Genomic DNA, 27,820 nt, shown 5'->3' on the forward strand with positions numbered 1-27,820 from the left:
AGTCCTTGGTGGTCCTTGGTGGTGTTTTTTGGTTGTTGTTTTTTTTTTTTTTTTACAGTCCCTTAGTGCTTTTGTTCTTGTCTTGATAGATAGATATATAGATGGATGGATGGATGCACTTTATTGATCCCAAATTGGGAAACTACACTGTTGCAGCACTCAAAACGGTAAAAAATAAACTATACACTAATTACAGTAATTACAAGAAACTTCAGGTCAATCTATGTGACAGACAGTCAAATTGTGCAGATGCAGGGATGAGCAAGGTTTACAAAGCAGTAGTGCAGGATTTACCAACGTGTGCGCATGAGGCTGAGAGACGGACGGCTGCACGGTGGCAGAATGCACACTGCTGCTCAGCTGCAGTCAGGATAGTAGCAGAGGACAAGATGACAGGGAGACACCGAGGCACTGAGACTGACCCTCAGAGAGTGAACCTCAGAGAGTGACCCTCTGCAGTGACCCTCTGCAGTGACCTGGAGCTGCTCTGGGAATGACCCCAACTTTTACTGTCCAGTTGGCCTCCCAGTGAGCCACATGTTTTTCTTTCCTCCAACCGTTCCCTTTGTTTTTATATGACATCCTCGCAACTCTGCTGCTGCCCCCCACCCCCAACCCCCACCCTCACCCCATCCCACCTCCACCACCTCCAGTCAGCCGTCAGGGCCAGAATGCCGCAAAACAACAAACCCAAATAGTGGCTATAAACTTCAGACTTGTTTATGGCCCGGCTCTGCTCGCTCACCTCGCGCTGAACTCCTGCACAGACACCATCGTCCCTCTGTCCTCTTCACAGAGCCACAACCCCAACTTCACCCCTGCCAGCCTGCCCTTTGGACCACTCTGGGTGGAACTCAAGTGCTTCTGCCTCTTACGCAACTGCTGTGTGTTGCGGTGGTGGCGGCGGTGCCCTCGAACGCGCCACTCGCCCCCTCCGTTCTCTGGATTTCAAGAGATCTTTTTAATTCTGCAGCCTGGTTCCCCCGGAGCTACACAGCCGGGTCAGAGCCGGGTCAAGTTCTCCACAGTCCAATTCCACAGAGTGCGTGTGTGACCAGTAGACCATGACTGGTGGGCCACAGTGGGTTCTAAAATTTGACAGAGGGGCCGGAGCAGCAGCAGATAGATGGAGCATTTTGGTGAGCCACCTCATAGGAGGAAGAAATATAGTTTCCAGTTTCATAGTCTGGCCATGTCTGGCCTAGAACCACCACCTAGAATATTCACAGACCCACCTAGAACATTCATAGAACCCCTACAGAACCTCCTAGAACAACCCAGACTTACGTAGAACCACCTAGAACCATCCCTGGACCACCTATGCCAGTGGTGGGCTAACTTTTTGACTGGTGGGGCCACAGTGGGTTCTAAAATGTGACAGAGGGGCCGGAGCAGCAGCAGATGGATGGAGTGAGTTTTGGTGAGCCACCTCATAGGATGAGAAAACCTATCATGGGATATTATGGAGAAAACAGTGTTGCTTTAATGTCGATTGAAAATGAACCAAAGCAAAGTTACAAGAAAATCATTTGAAGCCCCGCGGTGTTTCGCTCTTTATTGAAATGACTCTGAAAACACTGAACACCTATTTTATAACTTCTATGACTGACTTTTAATATCATCTTCAAATTTGGGGGGCCGGATTAAAAAGCTCTAATGGGCTGCATATGGCCCCCGGGCCATAGTTTGCCCATGCCTGCCCCTAAATTGTGAAGCAGGCTGGTCGAGTAAAGCAAAAAAAAGGAAAAGGAGACGGAAGAGTGGTGGTGGCTGTGTGAAGTGACACCTGAGGCAGAGCAGCCGCAGCCCCACACATCACCACTAAGCTGCTGTAACCAGCATTGATTGACTTTGTCCTGTTACAGAGCTGCCAATTCTGCTGATGGCTGGCTCTGGGGAGGCCCGTCAATTCTCTCACTCCGTGTGTGTGTGTGTGTGTGTGTGTGTGTGTGTGTGTGTGTGTGTGTGTGTGTGTGTGTGTGTGTGTGTGTGTGTGTGTGTGTCAGGGGTGGAAGTAGGCCACTGATCCTGGGAGCAGGCTGCTAGACGACAGTTTTCCCAACCCTGCTGACTGGCAGGGGATTGTTCCTGGCGTAATGAGGCAGAGGGGCCTGTTGCTTCTCTTTTAATTGTCTTTTTTTGAGTAGAGTGCGATTGGGGGTGGCCGGGCGGGGGGGTGTTGGTTTGTAGGAATTTGGTTTGGAGATTTTGCATTCTTTGTCTTTGTCAGTTTAAGCTTTAAATGTCCAGTGTGTCATATTTGGCTTGATTTATGATTTTTATATTAGTATATTGGTATACTGCCTTTTTTCATTACCAGAATTAGAATGGAATAGAATAGATGAACTTTATTGATCCCAATTTAGGAAACTGCGCTGTTGCATCACTAAAAACAATACAAAAAAGACACTACACAGTAATTACAAGATTATAAATGATTTCTCTGCGTTACTTCTATACTGACCGAGCACTGAGCACGTTATTAAAGTGTCCTGTCACTCCTTCAAGCGCCCTCATATCTTAGGCAATGATGCTGATTCATGAGCTTTGACCTCAGCGTTGACCTGCAGTTTTAATATCACTTTCTCCTCCCGTTGATTGGCTGCTGCTCAGAAGCCGACAAAGCCTCTCGATGCTCGCCGCTGGCCGGCGTCCCGTCATTGTCTCAGTGCCTCTCGCTTACTTTAATGCCTGTATGTTTGGGTGAGCTGTTGAGATTTTAATCTGCTCAAGCGAGGCCATCTGCCACCGTCGCTGCGCCGAATGTCTCCGGGATTAAGTGGGACGGCGGGCGGCTGGTCGCGGCAGCACGTGAGCCGCCGCTCCTCGTGCACGCTGAGCAGCGGCCCTGTCAGGAAGACACGCACACACACACACACACACACACACACACACACACACACACACACACACACACACACACACACACACACAGTTTATCCCAGACACAACGCAAACAAACAACACATTCTGTCAGGCAGATGAAAGCACGTCTGAATAATCCTGAGCATTCGCAATTCACTGCAGGAATCAGTGGTGTGTGTGTGTGTGTGTGTGTGTGTGTGGGAGGGGGGGGGGGGGACACTCCTCTCCACCTCCCCTTCCCCCTCCCCCCCGCCCGCTGCTCAGATTGTGTGGCGACTCTGGACGGCCCGCCGCCGCTCAAGGCCGCCATTAGCATTTTATTACAGCGTGTCATTATTCTGATGCTATCAATGGAAATGAATTGGCTGACAATTGATTTACAATAACGCTCCCTCCCCTCCCGTCCCACAGTGGGCGCCGGCCCCTCGGGGAAGCTCTGCCGCTGCTCACTGATTGGTTCCTCCTGTCTGCTCCGGCCCACCGACTCTAACTGGGCTCTTTCCTATCGTGACTGTCCGGCTTCAGCCGCACACAACTTTTATTTGGGGATTTTTTTTGGGGGGGGGGGGATTTTTGATTCAAAAGGACAATGCAGTGATATTAACAGACAGAGTGAGTAACAAACAGCAGCATTAATGGGGGTGTGTGTGAATTGTCGATACAACATTTTTTTTTTAATTTTTTAATTATCCATCTGTTATGTTATGGAATATATATAGGGAGCCATGGGGGCCAGCCCAAAGCCCCTCCCCCAACCCTGTGTGCTCTAGAGTGCACACAACTTGAATTTTTTCCACAGAGTCCACCTGGACTAGGCCATACGCAGCACCAGGACACCACAGGCAAAAACCAGCTCCAGCAGCTGAGCCGAGCTGGCCAGATTCTAGAAGTCAGTGGAGCTGCTGCTGCTGGTGAAACTGAAAAACATGCTGATTAGAGAAAGAGAGTGAGTGAGTGAGAGAGAGCGAGAGTGAGTGAGAGAATGGTTGCAGCCACAGGGCGTGCAGAAGCTCATTAGTGTGCCAAGTGTCTGGAAGCTGTCGGAAACACTCCCATCATCATCACCATCATCATCATGGTGCACTCCCTGACTACTCCCACCAGCAGTGGGGACAGTGTGACTGTGGCAGTGCAGTGACACACTGTCTGAAATCCAACACTGTTGTGCTGCAGCAGTGGATGGACTTTTCTATTCCTCCGATATTCAAACACACTGAAGTTCCCCTTTTTCTTTTTCAATCCCTTTTTTCTTTCTGTTTCCTGATTGCCAGACTCTGCGCTGCGGCGCGTTGTCGACAGTCAGCAGGCCTCTTCAGCTGCTTTTTACGGCTGCAACAGTCCGACCGACACACCGGTGCTAAAACACACTTGGCTTGAATAGATATTTAATTTCCCCGCTGCACTGTCACCGGTAATAAGCAACAAGCAGATGGAATTTGTCAATATGCTGCTACTGTCTTCCCTCAGCTGCCATGTTCACACCTCTTCGACTGTCCTCTTGTCCTGGAGCCCTCGTCAGTCTGATATGTGGCGTGAGGGGCGCGCTGTTCTTCCTCTATTATTCTATGTAAAGGAAGTGTTTGATAGCAGCGTGGAGACCTTGTCAAACTTACATATTCCAAGTGAAATTGTTAAAAATACAGATTTCTCTCCTTTGACTTCCCTCCTCCGCTGCTTTCCTGGCCTCCAGATGAAACCATGGCGTCAGGAATGTTGCAGCTCGGCGCTCCGTCACGCGCTCACGAGCTCGTTCCTCCACGTTGGGTTACGTCTTGGGCACGGTGGCTCTAATTGACCCGCCGCGTCTGCAAGTGCATTAGTGCAGGGCAGCATGCTTGGCCCCACTTCACCGCCCCGCTACCACAAACACTGTCATCAATAGATCCAACTGTCGAGCTGCAGCAGCACAAAGAGGGCGGCTGTGCGCCGCCGTGTGAGGAGCCACTGTGCTCCGTGCTGGTTTGTCTAGAAGGCGGGCGAGCGGTGGGCAAGGGGGGGGGGGGGGAGCGTGGCAGCCTGTCAGAGGAGGGAGTGTCAGCACAAGAGTGGCAGTGGCTAGACGTGGTGTCTGCAGCAGCTGACACGCTGACCTAATCCCACCCCAGAGACAGGAAGGAAGAGCCTGCAGCCTGTGGCCATCTGACGCTGCTGCTGCTGCTGCTGCTGCTGCTGGTGATTGCTGGTTGCTCATAGATTAAATGTGTTCAGTTTGTATCTGCAGTGCAGAAAGTGGTCAAGATAAAGGAGAAACAGGTGTGTCCATGCTTTTGGCTGGTGGTGTGTGTATATTTATATACACTTACAGAACATCTAGTTGTCCTCTCTTCCTCATTCGAGGCAGGTGCAGCTCCAGTTCCATATATACACAGACTGTGGACTAATGCGTCACCCACACTTTTTCGCTGTAGATTGTGAAGGTCTATTTTTTGTGTGTTTTTTTTTTTTTTTTTTTTTTAGCCACGACTGAGCAGCTTGCAGTCACAGAACCAAACTCTCACTCTTGGGTTTTCCCATGTAAACCCCTCATTCAAGCCAGCGCATCCTTCCCCAAATGTCCAATACCTTAACTTTACGAGATGACGTGCAAAATGCATCAGCCACTTCATCTGCAGACAAACATTTTACCGTCCTTCTGAGGGTGGACGACTAATTTCTCCCGTTGGAAGCCCTTTTTTCTGTGTTTTCAGTCAGCACAAGCTGCAGAGCAGACACACACACTGCACACGTATCTGCTTCCATTCAGTGATGCACTTGTTTACAGTGCTGCAGTGCTCCAGTGTTGATAGTTGCTGGCTGTTTACACAGGGACCCTCACACACTGGCTCACTGTTGGATTCTCGCCTCCCATTATCCTCCGAGCCGTCGCATCACCTTGGCTGACTGCAGCGCCGCAGGCTTGTTTATGTTGCAAAAATATTCACTCGCTGTTTGTGGAGCGTAGCGGACCACTTAGTCCGAGTGTGAGAATTCCCATTCAGTGTGATTTTTTTTTTTGTTATATATTTATTTATTTATTTTTTTGGTTTTGACTCCAACGTCGTCCAAACGCGGTGATTCAGTCCAGCCTCCTCCTGCTCCATTGCACGCTGGCACTTTCAAATGCTATTGTGGCTGATTGTGGTTACTAAATGTAATGCTTCAGAAATTGTATCAACCTCATCAACCTCACCAACAGGTAGTCAGTAGAGTAGAGTAGAATAGAATGGCTATATTAACCCCACATTGAGGACATTTGCAATATTACAGAAAAAATATTGTGCAATGAGAAGGGAAATTATATTAATGAAAAAGAAATAAAAAAATAAAAAAATGTAGAGTAAGGAAAAAAAGAAGGAAGTTCACTCGTTGTTTACTTTATTCCATAAACTTCTTATTTTTTTCCCCCTCCCAAAGTGGAATAATAATTTGAATATTCTGGGAAACTTCAGCGCTGCAGGAGGGGCTACTTCCTCTCACCATGTGGAGCAGTTCAACCTGCCTCAGTCATCTTTGTCTGATAAGACCAAGACAAGAGCACTTGAGTGAAGTCTTAGCAGTTCAGCTGGGGGTTGATGCTGGCTTAAAGCCAAAGGTCAGCGGGGCTGGAGGCAGCTCAGGGGACACGACCGCAGAGCAGCGGCCCACCTCTGCAAAGTCGGCGTGGCTTTGCCCACTTTGACATGCAGCATCTTCACACACACTTTTTTGGGGGGGCATTTTGAAACTTAATGATAAAGGATATCAGCAGTTAGCAAGCAGTTAGCAAGCAAGTTAAATTGGTTTCTCTTTATCTATTAAAAACAAGTTCTTGTGACGGTGAAGAGTGAAGTGACGAGCGGTGGACGGTTGCACAATATGCTGAGTTTGGCTGAATTTGTGCAGCAGCAGCACGAGACGGCGAGGTTCTCCATGAGCTAGAAGTGCTTACATAGCTTCTAGCTCAGAATAAGTGCACAAAAAAAAAAAATACTAGACAGCAGACGTGTTGCAAGTAGAGTATTTGAGCTCTGGTGTGGGACTGTCCAAGGAGCAAAGTGGTCTTTGCCACAGTAACTACAACAGCAGGGCTGCATCAGAATTCACGCACCAACATTGGACTCTCTTTCCACATCTGCTTTTGGTCTGTCTGTCTGTCTGTCTGTCTGTCTGTAGTGGCAGCGGCACAAAGCTCTCGGAGCTTTAGGTGTCAGTAAGACAGAGACAGTAGGGGCAGGACAGAGGTTAAGACTGTAATTGGTGGTCTGCTGGTGGTGGCGGCTCCAGGGATGAGGCTTTAGTGGCCTTAATGATGCCTGTAAGATGAGAGGGGATTTGAGTGCCAGTCCCCTCCCTTCACTCAAATCCCCCCGGTGCTCCTCTGACTGGAGGGTCCAGGCAGTGACACTGACCAGTGGACGGTGCAAGGACACATTCTGACACTGCAGAGAAGCACTGGGGGAGCCTCAGCTTTTTGGAAAGTCTCAGAAAGTGCTTTTCAAACCCGCCGACGAAGTCCCAGCCGGTAAAAATTTGACTTGATTTATGATTTTTATATTGGTAAAAGTTCAACATGCTGCCCAGAAATGCATTGAGTAAAGCGGAGACTCGCAGTACAATAACATTTGTTTGGTTTTCCTACACTTAGAACAGTTCCCATATAAGGATATACATAGAGCAATAATTGAAATGAAATGAAAATCTTTATTTTGAACTTAAAAATTAAACAAAATAACACAATTAATGAAAGCCACGGTATATAAACCAAATAATAATACGAAAAAAATGCAATCATTGATCCTCTCAAAGGCGTTTGAAAAGGAGTAGGAAGGAGTAAATACTGATTTACTCCTAATAATAATAAGGATATCATTAGGGGGTGATAATAAGGATCAGAAGGGTCTGGCTCCCAGTTTGCAGTGTCGCCATTTTTTTAAGGAGCTCAACTGACAGTCAACTGAATACCAAACACACTATAACAATTTCACACACTGCACCTTTAACAGTTGCACGCACGCGCGCGCACACACACACACACACACATCCTTGTGTGTGTTTTCACCAAAATGTGGTAATTCCACTGTTTGCAGCCATTCAGGAGAGTGAAGCCCTCTTTCCGCTGGAAGGAAGCAGGCTTGGTGCGCTGCAGTGGGGCGGCGGGGCACTGTGGGAACACCTGGTCGGCTGCTCCATGGGGCCGCCAGGGTTTAGCGCTGGCATTAAGGAGCTCGGATGTGATTTATCATCATCGCGGGATGAAACTTGTCTCTGCAGCTTCACTGCTGCAACTGGAAGCTGCTTTGATGTGTTGCAAGCAGCAGCAGCAGCAGCAGCCGCCGCCTGCGCTTTTTTTCTTTCTTTTTTTTCCCTTTTTTTTTCCGTCCTCTCCCGGCGTGTTTTGCGCGTGCGCTGGCGCTGCTGAGGCGGTGGTGCGCGGCCGAGGCCGAGCCGAGTGGAGTCGAGTGGAGCTGAAGGCTCACCGTGGCTTCAAAGCAAGTGTGCAAACACGCACATGTGTGCGCATGTTTGTGCAGCGCTCCCGGCCAGGCCCGTCGTCACATGCGAGCGCATGTGATGCAGCCAGGACCGGGGGTTCACCACCCCCCCACCCCCCCAAACCCCCCCTAGTGGCTGCTTGTGTTCCGCTGCCCCCGTAAAATACACTTGGAAATCAAACTGCCACTTTAGTTGTGTATATGTGTGTGTGTGTGTGTGTGTGTCCAGGCACGGATGCCCTCTCCGTGCACGCCAGCTGGCAGCGGCGTCCACGCCAAACACCCCCCCCCCCCCCCACCCACCCAAGGCCCCCCCCCCCCATCCAGTGCTATTTATGCGTTTGCTCAGCCGTGCGATTTAACCCTTCCAACATTCAGCCTCAACCTCCAGGCAGAAATATGCCCCATGCCGTGCACTCTCACACACACACACACACGCAGACTCCTCCCACCTCGTTAGTCACAATTGGAACGTGGCCTTTTCCAGGACAGCAGCTTTTTTTCATTGTGTTTTTTTGCAGCAGGAGCCGTCAGTGGAGTTGTGTCTCTAACCTTGTTTCCTCAGGAAATGGTGGATTTTTTTTTTTCCCCGCCTCCTCTCGCTCCTTTGCCGCTCTCTCAGCTGCTTTACTGGTTTTGGTGTCAAGCATTGTCCAGCACTTTGATCTTTTGGCCAAGGGTTATAAAACCTGTAGTGTAAAGTTATTTTATTTATTTACTGAGTCTGTGCTTGATTTTGTGCTATGTCGTCATCATCATCATCATCATCATCATCATCATCATCATCATCATCATCATCTTCATCAAATTTGCAACCACGGTTTCCACTTTACGAGGCAAAAATATTCAAGTGTTCAACCCGAGATTTGCAGTCTCACCTTGTATTTCTACCAGGGCTGTAAAACCATTCATTTTTTTTAAATCAAGATTAATCTGCTCTCATTGCGATTAATCCATTCATGCCTTCAGCACTAATTTATACCCTCTGCGTTGTTTGTGGCCACAGCAGCCTTCCTGACCTCTTCTCTCCTGACACGCCAACATCGAAACATCCAGAATCTGCAGGCTGGAAAAGGAGAAGCTATGGAAAAGTCCAGCTGTATTTACTTACCCCCACCCCGTCTCCGTTGCTCGTTCTTTGAGCTTTCCGTTTCTTCGGTGGGCCAATCCCCGTCCCGGTCCGGCTGAGAGGAGCTGCTCTCATTATTCCCACGGAAAGAGTTGCCAAAGCAAATTTGGCGCGAGGAAATGGAGACCCTGCTTTCTTCCCAGAGCTCCAAACTCTTCCTCATCCTCGTTTCCCCCCCCGACCCCCCTTTCTCTCTCTCTGTTGCATTTTTTGCATTTAGATCCGTCTCCGTGTCCTCGAGGCAGCAGCGAAATGTTGCCTTCCCTTCTCCCTTCTCAAACGTAACTGCGTTTCCATGACAGTTTTTTTGCAAAATAAAAGCCACGTTTCAAAACATTTCGACAAAGTACAATTGCGATTTGCAAGTGTTTCCATTTGAATGATCTGAAGCACACAAGCCGTAATTCTCGTCTTGAAATCTCGTCCCGCGAGAGCCCACAGTGAGGAGGATGGAGGTACATTTTGGAGCAGCTATTTCAGTTGTCACCGCTGTTGCTGCTGCTGCTGCTGCTGCTGTCATCAGGACACAAAAATATTCTATCTCCTGCTCCGTCCAGTCACGACGCACCATTTTCACCGGTCAGTGAACTGGTCATGTGACCCTGTACGTCACTTCCGCCGATGCGTAGTTGTGAAAAAAAAGTGTTCTCATGAGACTTTTGCGATTTTCCTATGTGTGGAAAACCACCTGATGAGAGCATCAAAGCCTTTTAGCCGTGAGAGGTTTTTCCAAGCTGAGCTGTCTCCACCACCCGTTTCTTATTGTCATATTTAGGTTTTGCGTTATTCTAGGGGTGATGGAAGCACAGCTGGTGTTGCCATGTGGCAGCTGAAAGCTCAGATTTTGTTTTTTATTCTTTTTTACTACACTTAAAACTCCAGCTGTGCCATTTCCTCGGTGCATCATGGCCGTGTGGGAAGATATTGACCCATGTGGCTGTGAACGCTCCCCTTGAGGCAGACTCACTGTAGGTGCTCCTTCAAGACAAGCTGCTGGGCCTTGTGGTTCAGAGGACTTCAGCCTGAGAATCACCAGATTCTATAAGACACAACCTCCCTGGAGGAATACCTGCTGGTTCCTGCGGGTTCCTGCAGGTTCCTGCTGGTTCCTGCTGGGTCATGTGGGGAGAGGTGCTAGAGACGGGAGCTGTAGCGCCTCCTGTTTATACACTGGAACCTGACAAGCGAATGCATGTAACCTGCTGCTGTTCACACCTGCAGCAAACTGTTCCTCGCCGTCCTCCAGCAGTGGCAGCTTATTCTTAGAGATTAGAGTTGGAATTAATATTAAAAAAACAACAGGAGTGAGTTAATTGCTGAGCGCTGAAGTTATCAGCCAGCCTCTCTCATTGTTTCAAAGAGAATATTCAATGAGGATGTGGAAAACGTCGCCGGTTCATCCTGAAGTCAGGGCAGCGTTTCTGCAGAAGCGAGAAGTTGAGTCATTTTGGGTTGAAGCTGCGCGACTGCAAGAGCCGCCGCACCGCCGAGACGCAGCGTCTGCCCTGTTTATGAGCTACTAATGAATTCAACTTGGACCTCCGCTCTCTTTTCCCTTTTTTCTTTCTCCCCGTGCTTGGCTCTGCATTCAACAGCAGATCGCTGAAAGAGGTTGTCTGACACCTGCTCGTTTGCTCGCACACGTGTGGTTTTTGCGGCCGGCCGCTGCGTGAGGAGAGCTGAGAGCTGAGCGCGCTCGGCTGCCTGCAGGAAGGGAAGGGAAGGGGCCCCTCCCTTCTCTCTATGTGTGTGTGTGTGTGTGTGTGTGTGTGTGCCGCTGCAGGGCCCCTGCTGGAGACACGCAGGGAGGCCAAAGTCAGGTCAGAGGCAGGGCGCGGCTCCACGCAGCCCACACCACTGAAGACAGAGCAAACAAAGCCGGGCCGGGCCGCTCTTTCATCTCGGCCTTGTCTTGTGGGGGTGGTTGGGGGGGCGGGGGCGGGGGGTGTAGGTTAGTTGGCTCAGGCAACCTGTTCGCCGCGGCCGTTAGTGACGGTCGTGACACACATGAGTCACAGTTTGTGGGCCGCAGATGAAAAGAATTCCCCTGGAAAGGAAGAGAAAAGTGAACGGTAGCCCTGCTGCCCGGCAGACACTGATTGCAGCAATTAAATAATTTACTGTTAATGAGTGACTGGCTTTTAGGATATGATGAGCATTAAGTACAGACTTTCTGTCTGTGTGGAGATTCTCCTGGTGCAAGAAAGACAGAGGGCCGCTGATCAGTGGCCACGGTTGTGTTTATTTATTTATTTTTTTTTGCTGTTTTTGTTCATAACAGAAGTGAACTGGAGAAATAACTGTGGAATTTTGTCATTTCCTCTTTTTCATTGCATTTAAATTTTGAGTTGCAAAGCTGCGTTTACCGAGATTCGCTCCAACTTATTGTGCTTTTTCTTTACACTCAGAGCCCTGCTTGTTTGTAGAGGACATCCTGTAATCTATGACACAGGAAGTGCACTCAGACAGATCGTCTAACGGAGCAGTGGAGGTGGGGGTGGTGGTGCAGTGGGGGGTTCAGTGGGGGCGTTTCAGGGCAGGGAGTGCACAGTTCACCGTGGCAGAAAAACATTCAAACTACTGAGAAAACTATTCTGATAAAAAGCACAGAAACACGACCTCCTTGTAACTCAGCCAAACATGTAATAGTTTGAAATGGGAGTCACGCCAGTCAGAGAGAGTCATGCTTCTTTTAGTCACCTCCTCAAATAAAATCTTATCAGAGTGCGGCCCTGAACCCTGGCAGCCTCACCTGGATCCCAGCAGGAACTTTGCCCCCCTTCGGTTTACAGGCCAGCAGCGACGTGTCATCAGGTCTGCTTTAAAGATGCACCGCAGTGAGGAGGTGGACCTGCTGTTATTCCAGGGGACCTCCTCGCTCTCTAGGAGGCTCCTCCAGCTTCTGCTACCAGCGTTCTCCTCCTCCTCCTCCTCCTGTTCACACCACTGCTGCCTTTATTGGGGAGCGTTGGGATTGTTGTTTTTTTTTTGGATGACATTTTTCAAAATGTCAGAGAGAGAGAGAGATAGAGAGAGATGGGGAGAGGGAGGGGAAGGGGGAGGGGGAGAGGGAGAGAGAGAGAGAGAGTGTTTATCCAGTTTCACTTCCTCACTCGTCCCTCTAATACTTATGTCAGCTCTTCACTTGTGTGTGTGTGCCTTTTTTTTACCATTTGAAGCCCATTATTGTGTCTTTCTGTGACATTAGAAAGACAGAACAAAGTCTGCATGTCTCGATGTTTTTTTGAGGGGAAGCAGAAGCCTTGAGAAACTTCTTCCTGTCAGCTTATAAAAAAAATGCCTCTGTCTCACCATGACAATCACCTCTTTGCCGGCAGACGGAGGAAGTATTAAGAAACTGTGAGGGTTTTTTTTTTTTCTCTTTCTAGAAGCGGCGTCTTCGACCCGAGAACGCTGTTATCACTCCACCCATCCTGTCTCGCCCTGTGTGTGTCTCTGTCTCTCTTTCTCACACACACACACACACACACACACACACACACACACACACACACACACACACACACACACACACACACACAGAAAGGCGTACTACTTGCCCCAACACGTGCTCACACATGAGCCCCTGCGTGGGGCCCCCTATGGCAGCTGAGACACTCTCACTATTTTCACATACGCTGTCCCATGACTCCAGGCTCTGTGAGGGAGTTTCTCATGCAGGGGTTATTCCTCTCTGCCGTGTGTGAAGTGAAGGGGCCCCTTTAAATGAAGCTGCTGCTGCTGCTGCTGCTGCTGCTGCTGCTTTGCACCTCCAGCAGCAGCCGCTGCTCCGCGCCATCGCTCGACCAGACCTTTGCGAAATAAAGACCCTCGTTTTTCCAACGTGTGTGTGTGTGTGTGTGTGTGTGTGTGGAGAGGGTCCTCCCCCGACAGTAGTAATGTGTGGCGTTCTGGCCGCTCTGGGATCCAGTTGGCAGCAGTCTGGGCTTGTCCGACTCATCGTCGGAAGGCCTTTTTTTAGCCGTGTGACTTCCTGTCTCTGCTGTTGTAATCCACAGCTGAGTGTAAAACAGCGCAGCCAGGCTGTAAATAGAGAGAAAAAGCAGCGGCGTGGACTCGCAGGGCCGCGCGCGTCTTTTGATGTAGGCCACCGCTCTATTGGCCGCTGTAAGTCAAGTCTTATCAGCCCAGCCAGCGAAGCTGTCAGCTCCACAATAAAAGTGTCTCGCTCACCCCTCGGTCAGGGTCTCACTCTGTGTGTGTGTGTGTGTGTGTGTGTGTGTGTGTGTGTGTGTGTGTGTGTGTGTGTGTGTGTGTGGGAGCAGCAGTTGTCACGTTTCAGCCCTCCTTCGTCGAATCCAAATTATTATTAGTAGTAGTATTGCTGTTATCATTAGGGTTGCACCAATACCTCTACTAGCATTTCAGTACTCACTGAAACCCATATTGAGTATTTAATAAGGCCGTTACACATTATAGGAGTACTCTGCAGTTGTAGTTTTCCTCAGGTGTTGTTATTTGAACAACATTCCCCTGCAGTACAAACACACATTGAACAAAAAGTGTTGTATATATGCAGACAGCTGGTATTGGCGTTGTGGTATCAGCATGTATTTTACAAGTACGGGTACCCTGGTACCTGACACTGGTATTGGTACTGATAGTTAGGGTTCATCCCTAAGTATCATTATAGTTATTATCATTATTATTATCGATCATCCCAGGGCTCCCTGCAGGGGGCTCCACCTGCTCGACCTGAGCGGAGTTCTGGGACTAGGTCGACACCCAGCGACTGTTGGCCTCACACTTCAGTAATCTACGCATGCCCCCCCACCCCCATCCTTCCACCAGCTCAGCTGCCAACTGCTGACCCCCCCCCCCCCAAACACTCTCCTCCGTCCAAGATTAGCGAGGCCGGATCTCAACCTGATGGAAAGCCGCAGTGTTGGCAACGGCTAATCCACGAGATGACGACTGGCACGTGGCACAGAGACTTTGCCCAGAGGCAACTGTGCGTGTGTGTCTGTCTGTCTGTTCGTGTGTGTGTGTGTGTGTGTGTGTGTGTGTGTGTGTGCGTGTGCATGCGTGCGTGCGTTAGCAGCCACTTTATGGCCTGAGCTGCAGGCACTAGCCTCGTGCCTGCGATCCTGCTTTACTGCCCTGCTATCTGGGGTCTATTGCTTTATCTTAACATAACCCACAAACCTACTGGACGACACAGAGCCACACCCTCCGCAACTCAACTCAATTCAGTTCAAATAACTTTGTTTATCCGTTGGGAAATTTATTTGTGTAAAAGCATCAGTGTGTGTGTGTGTGTGTGGTGGGGGGGGGCAGCTGTCACGTCAGCAGACCTCGCCAGTATTTGTCCGTCTCGCCCCACTGCGATCCTCAGAGAGAGAGAGAGAGAGAGAGAGAGAGAGAGAGAGAGAGAGAGAGAGAGAGAGAGAGAGAGAGAGAGAGAGAGAGAGAGAGAGAGAGACGTGGAACCCCGCTACAAATGACCACCTGTCGACACTAGGAAGGAAGGTGTGTGTGTGTGTGTGTGTGTGTGTGTGTGTGTGTGTGTGTGTGTGTGTGTGTGTGTGTCCCACTCCGCGCTGACGTGGATTCCGTCGGCAATATGAGTGAAAACATCCCCGGGGGGGCGGGGGGGGGTTGACAGATGCAGCTCAGCTCTGCTTTGTGTCATGTGACCTCCAGTCCAACACTCACGACCTCGCCGCCACCAGTGGATGGTCATTTGAGACCATAGCAGCGCCAGGCACGCTTACATTTACATGTAATTGCTGTGTATTGACACACAGATGAATATTATTATTATAATGATAATAATAATAATTAAAAAAAATAAATAATAATAATAATAATAATAATACATATAAGAATACACATACAAAACTGTGTATAAAAGTTGCTTGTTTTATATCTCGGACCTCAAGTTTTCCCACCTGTTTGTTTTTCTTTTTCCACCTGAAACGTCAGAAAGTTCACTCGCTGCCTACATGAGGTCATCACGAGCAATAAACAGCAGGACTTCAGCATCAAGCATCATTTTCTCCACTGCGTCGTCAAACCAGCTCAGCCTGTTTGAGTCGATCACTGTGGATGAAACTAATGGGAAATTTCATGTTTACTTCACCCCAAAGTAGCTTGCATTTGGCCTGTGTGTGTGTGTGTGTGTGTGTGTGTGTGTGTGTGTGTGTGTGTGTGTGTGTGTGTGTGTGTGTGTGTGTGTGTGTGTGTGTGTGTGTGTGTGTGTGTGGCAGCTAGTGACAGACACAGCGAGTGGAGGCTGAGGTCATAGCCACAAAGCCAGCTTAACAAGGGAGTAAAAGAAACAAACCATTGCTTGTCAGCCTGTATGGGTGTATCTGTGAGTGAAAGACAAACACACGCACACACTCACACACACACAGACACACACAAGCATGCAGACACAAACCCCATGCCACTGCACTCGCTGCCCTACTCACCTCGAAAACCAAGCAAACACTCAGCCGTAGTTGTTGGTCTTTCTTGGCCAATAGTGAGAGTGTTTGTGTGTTTGTTGCTTGTCTGTGTGTGTGTGTGTGTGTTTCCGCAATGAAAAAATTGTGACTGCAACAGTCAGGCTGCTATTTTAGCCGTTCAGAGAGGCGTGTTGCAGGTTATTACGGCGGCTTTGTTTAAACACTCTGGCACCTTGGATTCAGACGCATCCACTGGCACTGCTCCTGTACAAACACACACAAACACACACGGTTATCGGTCCGTCTGACACCGCTGGGTGCGTTTCCAGTTCATTGACATTGGAGTGTGGCAGCGCTGCCAAGTGGAGCCCTGTGGTGAACGGCCATGGCGAGCTATCGACCCCGACGCTGAAAGCTGCTTCCTGCACCCAACGCAGCTCAGCTCAAGTTTGGGGGAAAGCGACTTGCACAGACTGTTAATAAACGCAGCCGTGACTTGAAGCGACTTGCACAGACTCTTAATAAACGCAGCCGTGACTTGAAGCGACTTGCACAGACTCTTAATAAACGCAGCCGTGACTTGAAGCGACTTGCGCAGACTTTTAGTAAATGCAGCGGTGACTTGATGCGACTTGCACAGACTTTTACTTTGGAAAACTAAAAGCTCGTCTCCTTCTTTTTCCAGGTGTCCGATCCGATCCCCATCAAAAAGTTCAAACATGAAGACTTCCCGTTGCCGTCGCCGCTGGCAGACAAAGAGAAGCAACATGATTGGCTCCACTCGCTCCAGTCTGCCTCCAGCAAGGTGTGTTGATCATGTGACTGTACACGGTGATGGCACTCTCTACATGTTGAGCAGGTGGAGGCTGCACTGTTAGACGTCCCCATCCAGAGCACAGAGCACTGAGGAAACATCAAAGTCATTTTTTAAATTGAGCTCTTCTGCCAGAACCAGTTAGAAGGACAGCAGACAGAAGACTGAAAACAAGGAATAACAGTATCATATTAAACAGAACCAGAGATGTCAGTCTGGCCTCCTTCTGTTTCTGGGGTTTGTCCAGTGTGACTGCTGCTGTGTTCATTTAACTGAGCCAGTTTGTGCAGTGAGTCGATCCCATGTCATTAACAACACAACACAATCCCCATAGGGCTGATTGGTGTTGAGTTTTGTTGTTGCTCTTGCTAGTGTAGGTCAGTGAAGACGCAGTTAGCAGCCGAAATGTTGATCAGCTCTCCGACAGTTTGCAGCCACTGTGTTGGAAACCCAGTGCTGACCCCCAATATTCCACAGCCACCAAATGAAGGTAGAACAACGATGGTACAAGTAGAACATTAAAGGTCCAGTGTGTCAACTTTTCAAGGAAGCCTGAGTCTGACAGAATGTTTGGTATTAAGGCCACTGTCAGGTAACTAGCAGCAAGACCCTGACGTATTTATGGTCACTAAGTTCAGCTTTTACCAATATAGAAATCATAAATCAACCCAAATTTTACACCCTGGATCTTCAAGAGCAGAACCTCAGTCATTGAATTTTTCATTTCATCTCTCCTATGATTATTTCCAGGGTGGTAACTGCATCCAGCCCAGGCAGCGGCCCTCGGCCTTCAGACCCTGGTCCCCCCACATCTCTGCCGGTGAGAAGGAGCCGTCCAGCCACCCGCTGGCCCTGCTGAGAGACAGGTAGGCCCCAGTGCAGCCAGCCGCAACAAGCAGGCCCTCAACGGTTCTGTGAAAACGGCTGAAATCAATTAAAAGGGATGAAACACTCTCAGGGAGGGGAGGGGAGGGAATGGAGGGGAAGGGGAGAGGAGAGGAGAGGAGAGGAGAGGAGAGGAGAGGATGGCAGGGGAGGGGAAAGGAGAGGAGAGGAGAGGAGAGGAGAGGAGAGGAGAGGAGAGGACAGGACAGGAGAGGAGAGGAGAGGAGAGGAGAGTCCGCTGCACAACATGACTGCTGCCATGTTGTGCAGCGGACTCTCGTGCTGCTCTCTCTCTCTCTCTCCCTCTCCCTCTCTCTCTCTCTCTCTCTCTCTCTCACTTGTCTGGGTGGGCCGGGGTCACAGGGGTCAAGTCTGACTGTTCCACCGCCTCCCACACACCACCATTAACACACATTTGACACTCACTCACACTCACTCACTCACTCACCGTGGGCACCGGCCCGGCTCTGCTCGGCTCGGCCCAGCCCGGCCGTGCCAGTGCAGGGATGGCGGCCGATCTGGCCTCACAGTTTGTGCATGAAGTGGGAGGACGGAGCTGCAGGCGCTGCACGCTGAGTGACTGCTGCTTCTGCCTGGTTTGGCATCGCCGCCCAGACCTCAGCCGCTCAATATCAATATGGTCCCGACCGCGTTTCATTGGAAACTCCAAGGAGATGCACGGCCGCCAATCAACATGTCGGGGATCTTGTTTATTTATTTGTTGTGCCAGAACACACATAATCATGTAGGTTCATATAGTATTACTATGTTATACTAATTAATATGTTATTTCATAAACATTATATTTCATAAATCATGTAATACTAATTGCTTGATACATTGTTTATTATATTATACTGTAATGCACTACTGCATTATTATTATAATTATTATTATTACATATTATGATGGCCCTGTTTCATACAGACAACATCCTCATCAGTATTTGCCATTTTTAATCTTTCTTTTTTTTTAATTGACTAATATTTACTTTATATTTACCTTAAATTCATCTAAAAAGATATATAAATATTTTCATACTTTCACTTTTTTACGCTTCATTCCTCGTAATCGTGACAGGCTGAAATTGATTGATTGATTGCTCGTAATGCAGAATCAGCTCTTGCCACATCAACGTTTCACTGCCGTGTGACTCTTTGAACCTTTGACTCTTCTCTTCCAGCTTCTACAACAACTACAAGAGCCTGGAGAAGGCCGTGGCCCCCAACGTGGCCCTCACGCCGCTGCCCCTGGGGAAGGTGGGGCCCCTGTCGCCCTCAGTATCCAGCACCTCCCACCCGAGCGGCGGCGAGCCCCCGGCCGAGGAGGCCAACTCCAGGCCGCGCAAGAGGAGAGCCACGGGGGAACTCCCGGGGGGCCCAGAGGCCCCGGGGGGCCCCTGTCCTCCGACCGTCACCGCCAGCAAGCAGCCGCCGCCGCCGCTGCTGCCGCCTCCCGACGACAAAGACTCTGAGGTGGAGATCGAAGTGGAGAGCCGTGACGAGTGTAAGTCAGCAGGCCGCTGCCCGGCCAGCGGGTGAAAGACACAGAAGCAGCTAAGATTTGTCTGCTTCATTTTACCCCTCACCTCTGAGGGAGCGGTGGACTCATTGAGCTAACCCCCAAGTCCAACCCAGAATACTGAGGGTCCAAGCATGGGAGCCAATGGGAAGCATTTTTATGGTCTTTGGTCTGACACAGCCGGGGCTCGAACCCACAACCTCCCAGCCTCCAAACACTCTACCACTAGACCACCACAGAAGCAGTGTTGTAGACGTCACTTGTTAACGCTACATTCATGAGGGTGAAGCCATCGTTAGGGAAAACAGTGTACAACAGTACACAGTGTTACTGTAATCTGATCAAACTTCCAAAGAGGCATCGCTATGTGTAGAAGTACTTCTACAAGTCAAATATTTTACTGCAAGTTCTTCTTTTCCAGACGTGTGTCTCCATTATTTTTGGCTGACTCTGTCGCTGCTATGCAGCTCTGGCAGTTGGCCAAATGTTGACCCTGATTTGAAAAAAAAAGATTAATCAGCTGAATCTCGTGTGTCCTCATCCCGACAGTCACGTCGTCGCTGTCCTCGCTGTCCTCGCCGTCCTTCACCTCGTCCAGCAGCTCGGCCAAGGACCTGAGCTCGCCGGGCGGTGCGTCGGCACCCGCCTGCACCGTGACGTCGCCAGACGGCCCCACCCATCCCGTCCACCCCGCTCCCCCCACAGCCACGGCCACGCCGCCAGTGGTTGCGCCGCTCACCCCGCCCGAGCTGGGCCTGGAGTCGGAGCTGGAGAGCCTGAGGCAGGCGCTGGACTCCGGCCTCGACTCCAAGGAGTCCAAGGAGAAGTTCCTGCATGAGATTGTGAAGATGAGAGTGAAGCAGGAGGAGAAGCTGGGCTCGGCCCTGCAGGCCAAACGCAGCCTCCAGCAGGTGAGCTTCTGTGGCGAGTGCAAAAGTCCGTCAGCGAAAACACAATCCTGTATAATAAATACGCTGCACTGCTTCTCTGATGGCAAAATTGGCGCAAAATTTAAATTGATTTTGTTAAATTAAAATGCAATAGAAAGTACGTTTTGTACATTTTGGTGAATTTGAAACACTTTTTTTTAATCAGTTTCAACTACAACTGCTATTTTGGAGATGTGTCAGGTGGAATTAACGGCACATTCATTGGACACTCGCTCTACTGTAAATGTGCAGTCGAGTGAAATGTGTGTAATGTTTGTACTTGACAATCTCCCACGAGACTTGATTCAACTCCAACACTCCGAGTTTTGACTGCATACAACGGCAAACCTCCTTTGAGCAAGAAGGTTTCCTGATCATCAGAAAAAAGAAGTTTCACACTTAGTAGGTTGTGGAAGTTTATCATTTCCTGAGCAGATTCCAGTTTAGTTTAGGGACAAAATGTAAGATTTGATGCTTTACTTTCATGCCAAATCACTCCAAGACTGTCAAAAAGAAAAAAACTAAACCGGTTTTCTGACTTGACGTGCAACCTGTCACAGTCACAGCGAATGTTTCCTTTGGGCTTTAAGTTTGTCTCAACAGAACAGGAGCAGGACTTTATTTCTGGACAGACTTGACACCAGGTCAGGGCGTGTATCCCTTTGAATGACACAAGGCTAGAAAAGCCCCCAACAAGACGGTTTGCCGTGGATTTTAAGTTTCATGGCGTTTCGAACTCGGGACATTTTCTCTCTCTCTCTCTCAAGGTTTAGAGGCAGCTGTCCAAACTAATGTACGACTGTCAGGGAAAACTTTCAGTCGATCACAGTCGATATTATGCAGCGTTGAGTTCTAAAGTAACTCGAAACAGAAGTTCCGCTCTATCGTTTTTTTTGTTTGTTTGTTTGTTGTTGTTTTTTTACGAGCGATCTTTGTCATCGCCGTGATGCTAATGTTAGCAAGCTGCTACTTCTGTAAAGACGCTGTGCTGCTGGTTCTCTTCGTCTCCCCCTTTTGCCTTCGAGGCAGTTAACTCGCCAAACATGGCCTGGCATAGGTACTACATCGTCTTCAGTATTCTCGGGAAATCGTTTCCGAAAATTCTAAAGTGTCTCATGACAACAGTATGCAATGTATGCTGTTTTTTATTTAAACAGTCAATGCAGCCCGATGGAGTGGAAGCAAGAGTGTGAGAGTTTTCCCCCGAGCCGCTAATACAAGACTCCAAAAACCTTAATGTCTCCCTAACTGTTTAAAAATCCGACTTTGACAACACCGTGGTGCGTGTGGAGCTCCAGCAGCAGGATGCACGACTGGATGAAAAGTCGCTGCCGCCGCCGCCACTGTCTGCGAGAGCCTCGAGCGCGAGTGATAACAATGAGAGCGGATGTTGCTGCGGAGGGAAAGGCCAGACTTCCATTTTTATTTTTGGGTCTCGGGCCGAGAACTAAAAGGGAAAAAGAAAAAATGCAGACGCATGAGTCTGTGTGGGTGAGCGACACAAAATGCACCCCGAGCGGCGAAAAACTCTCCACCAATTCTGCTTTCACTTTCCGCCAGGGTTCACTCACCCGCCCTGAACGCCCCCCCGACCCCTGGCACTGCTTCACGTTAAACGTGTTGGAAGTAAACGTTCTTTCAGCAGCATTTATTTCCAAATTCCAGCCGGAGCCCCGTCTCCCTTCAGTCGTTGAAAGAGGAACACGCTCGGATTGTGTGGCACTTTGCTGCAAAAGTTTTAAAAAAAATCACTTCTGACTGGAGTTTTTCTTCTTCTTTTTTTTTGTGATCGTTGGAACAGCCACTCTGTATAATCCCCGCTGTGTTTAGACGAACTGAAGCTCACCCCCGGTGGCACTGACAGAGTTGTTATGTAAAGCCGCTGTAGAGTAAAGTGTGCGATGGAGCCTCGTTTTTCTTCTCTACTCCTTCGGTAGGAACCAAACAAAGCACGATGACAGACGTGTTTGTCCCAACTGCTCTGTTCCCATGAGCAGGCTTTGGGCGTGTTACCGCAAGACACACACACACACGCGCTCTTTCAGTGATTCAGAGGAAGGAAACCTAACTTCTGTCAGCCTACACAGTGCTTTAACCCCTGACTTGGCTCAGTGTAAACACTGACATGGACACTGCAGCAGCTCACTGTAACGAGTCACTGATGCCTCGTGTTGACGGCTCAGAGACAAAGGAAAAAAAAAAAAAAATCACACACAGCGTTCCTGCTACATCCATGTGTCGGACACCCCCAGTGGTCCAAAGCACCTCTGAACCTTTTTTCTCCTCCTCCTTCTTCTTCTTCTTCTCCTCCAGGAGTTGGAGTTCTTGCGTGTGGCTAAGAAGGAGAAGCTGCGTGAGGCCACCGAGGCGAAGCGAAACCTGAGGAAGGAAATCGAGCGGCTGCGAGCTGAAAGCGAGAAGAAGATGAAGGAAGCCAACGAGTCGCGGATCCGTCTGAAGCGAGAGCTGGAGCAGGCCAGGCAGCTCCGGGTCTGCGACAAAGGCTGCGAGGCCGGACGTCTCCGCGCCAAGTACTCTGCACAGGTCAGTCAGCCAGTCAGTCAGTCAGTCAGTCAGTCAGCCAGTCAGTCAGTTCTCCAGTCAGGGTGGTGTTGGTTGACCAGGAGACAGGCTGCAGAAAATTGGAGAGAAGATAATAAAAAAATGCAAATCAACTGATCACACAATCAAATTATCTTTTAATTATCATCTTCAAATATTATCTAATGATTTTTTTATCAAATAAAATCAAATTGTTGTTCAATCATCATCATTAAATATAATCAATCATAACATCATAGGATTTCCTGCCACTCAAAAACATGGTTCATGCTGGTCTGCATCATTCATCAAGGTGATTTGCTCCTCAAACCAGTCCAGGTAGAACAAACTAAACAGGTCGGTGACACAGACAGACAGACAGACAGACAGACCAGCTGCGGACGACACTGCTGGGGAAGAAAACCTCAGAATTGGCCGCCTGAAGTGAGAAAATATGAGGCAGCGTACGTTAAGTTTGGCTTTACAGCCAAAGACGTGGCCACGTTACAGAAACATGGGCGTGATCATCAACATGTCAGCTGATAGTATTCAGTATTCTAAACTAATGCAACAATTACTGAATCGCAAACAATAGCGAGAAAAAAACATTGTAAAAGTTGAAGTTTCTTTACATGTTTTTGCAGCATCGTCTGCTGCTTTGTCAAGGGGGTCCCCGTCAGAAGCTAATGCTAATGCTAATGAAAAGCTTGAGAACCCCCAAAACTCTCAGCAAAGTCAACTCCAATTTTGAAAGTTTTGCCGTCCAGAAATCCTCTCAAGGTCGGCAGAGAAACGCAGTGCTGCAGGAGGAGGGGGAAAAAAAGCCGCATTTCCTCTTCCTCTGTTAAAAAAACACCAGGGTGGAGGTCCAAGTGCACAGATGTAGGATAAGCCCCTCCCCCTGCCCCCTCCCTCGAAGGGAAACAGGAAGAGACACGGACTTCCCTCAGGCTCCATGGGAAATGCAGATTAGACAAAACAAGAGGGAGGTTGTGCTCTCCAGCTGCGGCTCCCTGCAGAGGCTGCGCTCGTCCTCCTTCACATGTTTACACGTTTGCGTCGCTGCAGTCTGAGCGGCAAGACGGGAAGAAAAAATGAAAAAAAAAAACTGGCCTTTTTTTTCTCTCCGCTCCAGAAGGTCTCGGTGTGGCAGCGCGACACAAACTGTTTCCCTTCACATTTCAACCAAAATCTCCACTGGACACAGTCACTGGCTCATACACTGGCTCAGATTGCTCGTTTAAATGTGAAATTGAGCCTTTTTGTTCTCACTTTTCTTAATAGTCATGGCAGTGACATTCAGTCTTAGCAGCATTTGGTCGCTAAAATACAACAGATTAATCTCATTAATCTTAATGAATTAATATGGATTAACCCTCCAGCGCGGGGTTGTTCGCGTCTGCACTTATGGCCTTAAAATAAAGGAAGGATGGAGGTGAGATAAAGACATAGTAAAAATACAGTGGACTGAATTTTCCTGGTCTGGGTTTTTGGAGATGCAGGTCCTTCATTGGTTCATTGTCGCTCTTCTTCCGGCTTAACGAGACCTTTCCTCTCCCTGCCGCCCTCCTGCAGATCGAAGACCTTCAGATGAAGCTGCAGCATGCCGAGGCCGACCGCGAGCAGCTCCGGGCCGACCTGCTGCAGGAGCGGGAGGCCCGGGAGCACCTGGAGAGGGTGGTGAAGGAGCTGCAGCAGCAGCTCTGGCCCAAGTCCAACGGCGACAAGGAGGCCACGCTCAAGGACACGTCGGCCGACTGAGCGGCCAGACGCCAGTCTCACCCCCCCCCCCCCCCCTCCCCAATAACCCCCACACGACCCCCCCCCATACCCTCCCCCCCAACAGTCTGAGCAGAAGTTCCAGCCTGGCCGCCAAGAAGCACCGCCGTCATCATGACTTTCACCACAGAACAGTCAAAGACTCGCAGCCAAACTGAAACGCAAACGGACTCGAGTCCTGGTCTCACCAGAATGAAAAGTCAAGTGCAGAGTGACTGCAAACAGAGGGCTAAAAGCAAGGAAATGGAGCACTGACTCGTACCTTTTGAACTCTTGGAGCTGAAAGGCGACAACGACGGGATTGAGAGACGGACAAACGTGAAGGTGGAAGTGGGTTTTGTGCCTGCGGGGTGAGACGAACACGAACACTGAGCTCAGTTTCCTTCAGCCAGGAGGTCAGGGGTCACCTTCAGTCCCCGACCCCTGACCGCTACATCCACGACCCCCTCGCCTCGACACAAACAAGTATTTCATTAGAGGAGATTCAAACATTATAAGCTATTTAAGAGAATAACACGACAACATGTAAAGAAAAGGAAAATATCTCAGCTAAACAAATATTAAACATTGAAATATTATCAAAGGTGGCGAAACAGCAAAACAAGCAGATGAACTTGGATGTCGGTTCTTTCAAGACGCCACTGCAGTCCACAGCAAATTCAAAGGGTTTCTCACATTAAAACCAAACCAACAAGTCGTGTGTGGCTGTAGAGGGACTTTGGTTCGAGTCCTACTAGTCTGGTCATCACCAGGGAGGAGAAGCTGCTGTAGTCCAGTGGACTGCAGTGAGGCCTCCTGCAGTGAGGCCTCCTGCAGTGAGGCCTCCTCCAGTGAGGCCCTTGGTGGTCTCCTGCACCACAGCGTCTTCATCATCTGGCTCCAGATCCATCGAGTGGAGATCACCAGATCACCAGAGGGCGGCGCTGGTTTTTTCTTTGATGTTACATTAACGAGCAAGAGGCAACGTCTCAATGGACGATGCATTCAGGGCCCCCTCGGCCAGAGCTGCAGTATTGTTTCTGATTCAGTTAAGGTGTGTAAATACAGATCTACCCTGTTTCCCTTTGGTTTTTTCCTTTTTTTTTTTACGACAACGAATCGCGCGTCACGACCGGAAAGCAAAGTTTCTCGTCCCTCCGTCGCCCTCACTCGTTCTTCACGCAGCGACTCAGCCGCTGGTGCATTGACTGAACGCATCCAGAACAAATCTGCCCAAGTCCTCCGTCTCCAAGGGCAACGCATTGTAAATAAAACGGAAAGAAAGTGGCTTGTGAGACTGGTGCATTGTGGGAACCGGCTCGATGGACTCAGATCAGCTGCAGTGTTGCAGGAGCCCCGACAGTCACACGGTGTGAAGGATTAAAAATGCAAATGTTTTTTTTTTATTCCAAAGGGTCAACGCCTCGATCACATGGTGGCTGCAACCCAATCAGAATGTACATTGTGTTAATGCTCTTTTTTTTTTTTTCTTCTTCTTCTTCTTCTTCCCCTCTTCGGTTGGTTGTTGATGTTTTCAAACGTGGAGAAACTTTATTGCTCGTCTGTTCCGTTCACTTTTTTTTTTTTTCCAATAGAAAATTCATATTTTCTTTATGCATGGAATTTGAGATACATGAAGTTTGCCATACATATAGTCAGTTATTGGGCATTGATACTGTACATGTAAAGGTTTTTATTGTGTTATGCAATATAAAGCAATTTGTCTTATTTAGAAGAGGAACATTTTACAAAAACAAAAACAAACAAAAAAAAAAAAAAAAACCAACGCACCATATATTGTTCGAAAAAAAAATACTTTTTAAAAAAAAAAGCATCAAAAGATATTTTTTCTTTGAATGCAATGCTGGATAACCTCAAGTGCCTGAAAGAGGGCGAAAGGTTTCCAGAGTAGGGAAAAGTGATGACGACGCTTGTCAGGGCTGGGCCGTTCATCAACTTCCTGGTTTCAAATTAAAAGCCCTTCTATTGCTCAGCAGCTCGAAATGAAGAAAAAAAAAAGATCAAGAAATAAATGAATAAATCAATGCACCTATATAATCAGTATTCCTAAAAACAAGTTTACAAACCTAGTTTTTAAATGCAGAGAACATTTGAACAAACTATATATGCTTAAGGCTTTTTTTTTTCTCTGAATGAGTGCGTTTTTTTTTTGTTTTTTTTTGTTCCTTTATTTAAAATCAATGTTATGCATGTTCAAACTATTTTTTTAATAGAGAAAAAAAAAAGCCACTTGCTTCAGTGAATTGTTACTTTTTGGGTTGTACATAAAGATTTTACCAGTTTGTTCCCAGTTTGCTGACTTTTCCTCAAGCAGACAAGTGTGGGATCAAACCGAGGGCATTCGCTTCAACGCCCCCCTTTTTTCTAACAATGCCGATGTCGTCACTCAGAGGAAAAATACAATTGGTACATTTTGTAGTTCTTTTTACACTCTCCAGAGTCGCTAGCGTATGTGTAGTTTACTTGGGTTTTTCTACAAAAAAAAAGAAGAAGAAGGGAGACGACAAGATTGGCGCTTCGCTCTCCCGCGGAAAATGAAAAAGCAGTTTTTTCTAAAGGAAAATCATTTTTGCTAAATATAATGGACAGTCACGCAGCAATAAGTCCATATTATTAGAAGAAAAAAAATAATAGCCAGTGTGAAGATTTGAATAAGAATTTACAAATGTAAATATTTTTTTTCATTTCCTATATTGTATAATATATGTACATTGTGTTTCCTTTTTCAAAAAAATCTTTTCTTACAATAGTTGTCTTTCTTTGAATTTGTGTTTTAACTGAAATGTTTTCAACAACAGTTAATGCAGTGCGTAAGAGAATATTCCCTACATAAACATGTTAATCCATTATTTTTTTGTTCCTTTCTCTCTTTTTTTTTTTACTGTAGTGTCTTTATATTGAATGAGTTTTTTCTTTTTTTTTCACCAGTCGACATATATATTTTTTGAAGATTGTGTTGAGTATCAGATTAGCAGAGCCACACTGTGGCTCCAATACCTGCAGATTATTTCTCCAACCTCCCCCACCCACCACCCACTCCCCCCACTCATCTCCATGTATCTTTTTTAGCCCTGTGCTGCTGCTAATACTATATAAACCTTACAAATCTAGAAATATTTTTATGTAAGAGGTAAATGTAAGCCTTTGCATTATTAATGCCACTTATTCAGTATAAAACAAGAAGCTTGGCTTATTTGTCTGTCTTTTCCTCCATTGTTTCACACCTTGTTCCCCCCCACCCCGCCCCCCCACCCACCTTCTCTCACGACACGGACTATATTGTAAAGTAAAGGACTTTATGAGATTATGTTTGAAAATAGCTATGCTTATATACTACAGTGACTGAATGTACAGTGTATAGATGCATTACCAGAAATAAAGTTGTTTGTCCAGATCTGAAGACCCAGTTTCCTGCTTGTGCACATTGTGTCATTTTCACATGTTCCAACACACACACACACACACACACACACACACACACACACACACACACA

The 27,820-nt window shown here is 48.1% G+C and overlaps 1 protein-coding gene across 1 annotated transcript in view; it reads left to right on the forward strand.

Moving 5' to 3' along the window:
* LOC142882118 (ski oncogene-like) overlaps positions 1-27,720 on the forward strand; it is a 39,518-nt gene extending 11,798 nt beyond the window's left edge. Inside the window, exons 2-7 of the mRNA XM_076016663.1 lie at positions 16,522-16,662; positions 17,422-17,537; positions 18,740-19,062; positions 19,627-19,988; positions 22,320-22,550; positions 24,123-27,720. Coding sequence (XP_075872778.1) covers positions 16,522-16,662; positions 17,422-17,537; positions 18,740-19,062; positions 19,627-19,988; positions 22,320-22,550; positions 24,123-24,308 — 1,359 coding nt within the window. The 3' untranslated portion in view covers positions 24,309-27,720. The remainder of the gene's footprint in view (positions 1-16,521; positions 16,663-17,421; positions 17,538-18,739; positions 19,063-19,626; positions 19,989-22,319; positions 22,551-24,122) is intronic.
* Positions 27,721-27,820: the final 100 nt, after the last annotated feature.

This window comes from Nelusetta ayraudi, unplaced genomic scaffold (genome assembly GCF_046127955.1).
Source record: "Nelusetta ayraudi isolate G7.1 ecotype Tasmania unplaced genomic scaffold, CSIRO-AGI_Nayr_v1 ptg000234l, whole genome shotgun sequence".
NCBI classification, from domain to species: Eukaryota; Metazoa; Chordata; class Actinopteri; order Tetraodontiformes; family Monacanthidae; genus Nelusetta; species Nelusetta ayraudi.